The sequence below is a fragment of the Pseudoliparis swirei genome, unplaced genomic scaffold, assembly GCF_029220125.1.
Source record: "Pseudoliparis swirei isolate HS2019 ecotype Mariana Trench unplaced genomic scaffold, NWPU_hadal_v1 hadal_178, whole genome shotgun sequence".
Classification (NCBI taxonomy): Eukaryota; Metazoa; Chordata; class Actinopteri; order Perciformes; family Liparidae; genus Pseudoliparis; species Pseudoliparis swirei.
The window spans coordinates 1,755-7,098 of NW_026613414.1; the positions used below are offsets into that span (position 1 = coordinate 1,755).

The 5,344-nt window shown below is 40.7% G+C and overlaps 1 protein-coding gene across 1 annotated transcript; it reads right to left on the bottom strand.

The window, feature by feature from the left end:
* Positions 1-389: 389 nt before the first annotated feature.
* Positions 390-2,345, bottom strand: foxd2 (forkhead box D2). The gene has a single exon (XM_056411249.1). It carries the CDS (start codon positions 2,343-2,345, stop codon positions 1,245-1,247), a length of 1,101 nt encoding a protein of 366 aa, XP_056267224.1. The 3' UTR covers positions 390-1,244.
* Positions 2,346-5,344: the final 2,999 nt, after the last annotated feature.

Here is a 5,344-nt window from a genome sequence, read left to right on the forward strand (position 1 = left end):
GTTTTTTTCTTTTCTTTTTCTGATCACCTTGTTCTGATCGGTCAGTGTCCATACATTAATGCATTATATATGAGCTGCAGATTAGAATTCAAGAATATCCTACATTTGATGATTCAACCAGACTATGCAAATAAACGAGGCAAATATATTCTTAGGAAACGCAAACAAATAAAATAATCATAATAATAATACAAGGAAAAAAATGAAGCAATATTTCAAATGAGACTTCATTTGTAACGTTTCTTTTTAATTTGACAAAATATGCATTTAATTGAATTAAACTCACGTGCTGCTGTTTATTCTATTTTATAGAGCCTTTTTTATTTGTATTTGTATTTACTCTGAGGAATCAACAAAGGAATAAAAAATTAATTAACGATTTGTTGTTGTTTTTTCAAATTCACAAACATTTATTATTCTTGTCATTACAACAAAAAATGACCTATGAACATTTAGGTGTCTCTCTCTCTCTCTCCCTCCCTCCCTACCTCTCTCTCTCTATTGGCAACACATGACATACTGTATGTTTCACAGAGTAAAAATGTGAAATAGAACGAACAACAGTTAAAAAGTTGAGAGGTAATGCGCTCTTTACCAAACCACAGCCTACGTGTCCACTGACAACATGAAATGGCATTGTCACAAATTCACCATGTGGAGATTCACGGGGGAGGGAGTGCTTGTGGGAAATGGGTATTCTTGTGTCAGAAGCCCCCCCCCCCTTTTTTGTCTCCATGTGCTTTCCAAGTAAAACCTGAGTTTGCCTTCTCTGTCATATGTCAACAACAACAACAACAACAACAACAGTGACGTTTCCTCATGGCGCACGAAATAAAAACAATGTCAATCATCATCAAATTCTCAACTATTAAAAAAAAAAAGAGTCGGAAATCATCCCCATGCAGGGTGACACCTTTTTAACTTATGTTAAAAAATAGCAGGGTCTTTTTTTCTTCCACTGACAAATGGAGGCCACAACGCCAGATTGCAGGTCAGCACTGTTCATAAAAAGACCCTTCTTGCATTTGTCTAATATTATACACATATGTACAGACCATAAATAAACCCTTCTCTCCTCTTACAATGATAGGAAATGGGGAGAGCCACAACACTCTTTTTTTTCCTCTCCAACAACAATGTACAGCCTACCTTCACACAGGAGGAAGCCACAGTTGGCTTTATAATAAAAGATTTAAATTCTTGCCATTTTCAAAAGTTTTTTTTTCTCTCTCTCTTTTTTTTTTTTAGAAAGGACAAGTGTTCATATTTGGAATTTTGCTGGAAAAAGTCTGACCCTGTGGCCCGGCCTGTAATATGTTGTCCTGCGATAGGCTCAAATGGTTGGAAGCAGAGGCCAGTGCTGGCGTTAAGATGGCCAGGATCTGAGCCTGGCTGCCCGGCTGCACGCCGTACGAAGAGGCGGTGGAGTTGGCCGCACCGATGATATTGTCAATGGAGAACGAAGGACGACTCGGAGTGCTGGAGTCCGTCTTAAGAGGCGGCAGAGACGGGCTTAGTTGGGGATAAAAAGGTTTTCTTAAATCGGCGGCTAACAGGGAGGGAAGGTGATGCGGCGCCGGGAATATGGAGGCGGACGAGGGCAAGGTGCAGGGCGCGTTGGGGAACGCGAACGAACCACCTGTGTGGTGTGGGTGATACGGGTTGTGAGCTGCGTGGAAGTTCTGCAGCTGAAGTCCATAGTTGTATCCATACGGGCCGTATCCAAACCCGGGAAGAAAGCCAGACTCCCGGAGGATTTCGTTCGTCTGGTGCCTCTTGAAGCGCTTCCTCCGGCGCAAGAAGCTCCCGTTGTCGAACATGTCTGCGGAATCCGGGTCGAGGGTCCAGTAGTTGCCCTTCCCGGGGTTGCCCGGCTCTCGGGGGATCTTCACGAAGCAGTCGTTCAGGGAAAGATTGTGACGAATTGAGTTCTGCCACGCGGGGAATTTCTCCCGGTAGTACGGGAATCTGCTGCTGATGAACTCGCAGATCTCGCTGAGAGTGAGGCGTTTCTTGGGGCTCTGCAGGATGGACATGGTGATCAAGGCGATGTAAGAGTAAGGGGGCTTCACCAGAGCCCCCTTTTTGGACTTCTCCCCGATCACGGTGCCGACCTCTGCGCTGGAGCCCATCTGGTCCGACGGGCAGTCGGAGCTGCTGAGCCCGGGAGAAGAAACCCTCTCGGCCGCGTTCTGGGAGTAATTATCGTCCGAGTCATTGTCCAAGTTGAACTCGTGGTGAATGTACTTTCCGTCCTTTCCAACGGATATGTCGCCCCCGACCACATCGATGTCCAGATCTTCGGACAATGCAGAGCTGTCGGACATATCCGTCCCTAAAGTCATCCTCGGAGACGCCGCTTCTCTTCTCCCTCTCTCCCAGAGCCTCTATAGTCCGGTGGGGCTATATACACTCTCCCTCTCCCCCCCTTACAACCACGCCAGGCGTTTGCTGCAGCTGTATCTCCCACTACTCACACATGGCTAGAATCTATTGAAAAGGTAAATAACTCTTTGACCTGTGGATCTGGCGACTCCTGGTCGTCCGAGGCTGGTCAAGCAGGGCGGTGCGAGGTTCTCATCGAGCAGGCAACTTATGGGTTTCAGGCGTAAAAAAACAAAAACAGACGGTCAAAGATCATAGATCTTGCGATAAGCTGAACTTATAGATGCGATTGTTTCCGTGTGTTATCAGTTTGTGCTGTAGCTTATTTAGAAATCTACTTCTGGATCTCCAAGTATCTTTCCAGAATATCTTTTACGCACGGGGTTGGGTAGGTATCCAGCCAGACTATCACACTATCTTCTCCAGCCCTCAAAAGGTATTTATAGGACCATGCTGGTCACGTGGTCTTTGAGTCACTGTTACCAGGAACTGGACCAAATTGCCCTGTAAAAACGTAATATTTTGATCCGCTCTTGAATCATTAAGCCACATTTCGATGGAAAAAACAACTTAACAAATAAATAACGAAAACATGTTACCAGTCTTTAGGCTTTTATTTGGATAGTTGTTGCTATGCAATTGAACTTGTTTTGATAATTGACATTGTTAATTTGCTTATTTGATATTTCCCGTATTCTTTTCTTCATCAATATATTTACAATTTATTAATACAGTATTAATACTAATGCTTTAAAACCCCAAACAAATTATTTCACCTTTAACCGAACGATAAACATAATTTAGACGTAATTTATTTCTGAACATTAGGTTGCGTTACTTGATTAATTAGTTTTACAGTGTATACTAGGAAGAGAGTATAAGTATAAGGTGATCTCCGATGATGGTATGTTAATATATAGCCTACAAACACTAGCAACACGCATATACATATTTAGGCTATACTCTGAATGCATTTTAGTCACATTAAATGTCTCATATGTTTAGAATGAAGTTAAAGAAAAGTTATACAAAATGTCAGAAAAATATATGCACTTAAAGCTCAGAATGGTCTTTCAAGAAAACACAGAATTATATTTACAGATAAGTCCTGGAAGCTATTAATAGCAATAATATATGTATTTTAAAAAATGTATTATCGTTATTATTATTATACAAGTTGTGCTGCTTTTCAAACCCAATGTAGACTATTTATTAAAATCAGAAATTAAAATAGATACAATTTGTGCCCATTATTTTTGTTTTAATATATAAGGATGACGTTAAATAGGCCTATTATCACTATTTAAATTAGATTTCTAATCAACATGATTAGTTTTGGTTTGGACTTGAGACATTTTGACCCGTATATAATTGTTAGTTTAAAGTGTTAAATCAACCGCTTGGAGCTTTTGTNTAAATTGCTTCTGGCCGTATATGAGGTGTTGGCCATGCAGTCGCCTATAATCACCCGATCACTTCCCACGGGTTTTGTGTTTTTACTTGTCAGAAAAGTCACAACAACCATCCATCTGCATTGTCTGCATGTGTCACCAGGGCACACACCGGGCATGGTGAGCTGCAACCTGCTGCGATTCGTCTTCGTCAGGCGGAAGGCCAGCAGAGATGAAGACGTGGAACGTGTGCGGCTCTATTCGGAGCAGGCGGACATTCCGGCTCATTCCGCCAGGGAAACACGCCGTTAAAGTCGGGCCCTCACATGATCAGCACCACATCCATCTCACTGTCACATATAGGCTGCATGCGTATATTCTCATCTCTACAATCTGACGTGTTTGTTTGTTTGTTTGTTTGTTGTGTTATTGCTCTTCATTGCTGGAGATGGCATGCAGCTCCTCCCGGTGTCCTCGTGTCTGACCTGTCGGTCACGCGTCCTTTTAACATCTGAAATAGACGCCCTGAGACCTGCCTGACAGCTGCTTCACACACATGACACATTACTTTCTCCACGCCTCACCAGCAGCCATATAGTGTAGAGTAGTTTATTTCTTTAAAAAATTCAGGATTTTAATTTTTATTTCAATTCAAAGGGCGCAACCTTTTGGAGCCAATCCACTCTCCACATTGCAATTTATTTGTTTATTTTCATATTTATTTGTCTTCCATTTATTGTGCTATATCTGGTGCATTTATTATTTGATGGAATACATTTGAAGATGTAGAACCAATATTGTCTTTGACAATAAATAGACTAAAATATATACTAGTATTTTGTGCAGCTACAGCAATTATGTATATCTATATTATTTACAGCTCTTTTTATTATTATTTCCAAAAATAGTTTAAGCTTCCACCACAACCTGCACATAGTTAGTTTTGCACATAGTTAGTTTTGCTATGGCATTTGGTTAAACATGAATTGTTTTGACGGTTATTGAAGCGGTTGAATTTAACAACCTGCAGAACGTGCGCTGTAGAATATTACATGTCTTTCAAGTTTTCAAAGGTTCCATGAATTGTCTGACTGGAATTTGTCATCGTCTCCGTTTGTGGGGTTGAAGCGCCCTCTGCTGTTGCCAAAGTGATACAAAAGAGACCCGGACAGTAGACATCATGGTGTGTCCTTAAGGGCATAATGCTACTGAACAACTGAAAGCTGATATTTTTAGATTTTGAGGTGGGAAAATTAGTTAGTTCATATCATTTTAACATTTTGTTTACCAGGATGTGAATGCATGCAGCACAAAAAGTGTCACATAAAAGAAAGAAAAAAAGCCTAAAAACAAAACAGCAAAACGATGGTTCAAAGAAGCAACATTTGTAAATGCAGTATAGCCTGATATAATATCAATAAGAACATATTATAATATAATTTTTAAAAGAACATCCGAGCATATCAATTGGTGTGTGTGTTCATGTGCATTACATTATTAAAGATCATTTTACTTTTCTTCTCAGACAGATATGAACTCAGCATTATGAAACATTTTACAACACTAGA

Coding starts and splice junctions, on each gene's coding strand:
- foxd2 (XM_056411249.1), bottom strand. CDS start 2,345: ATGACTTTAGGGACGGATATGTCCGACAGCTCTGCATTGTCCGAAGAT.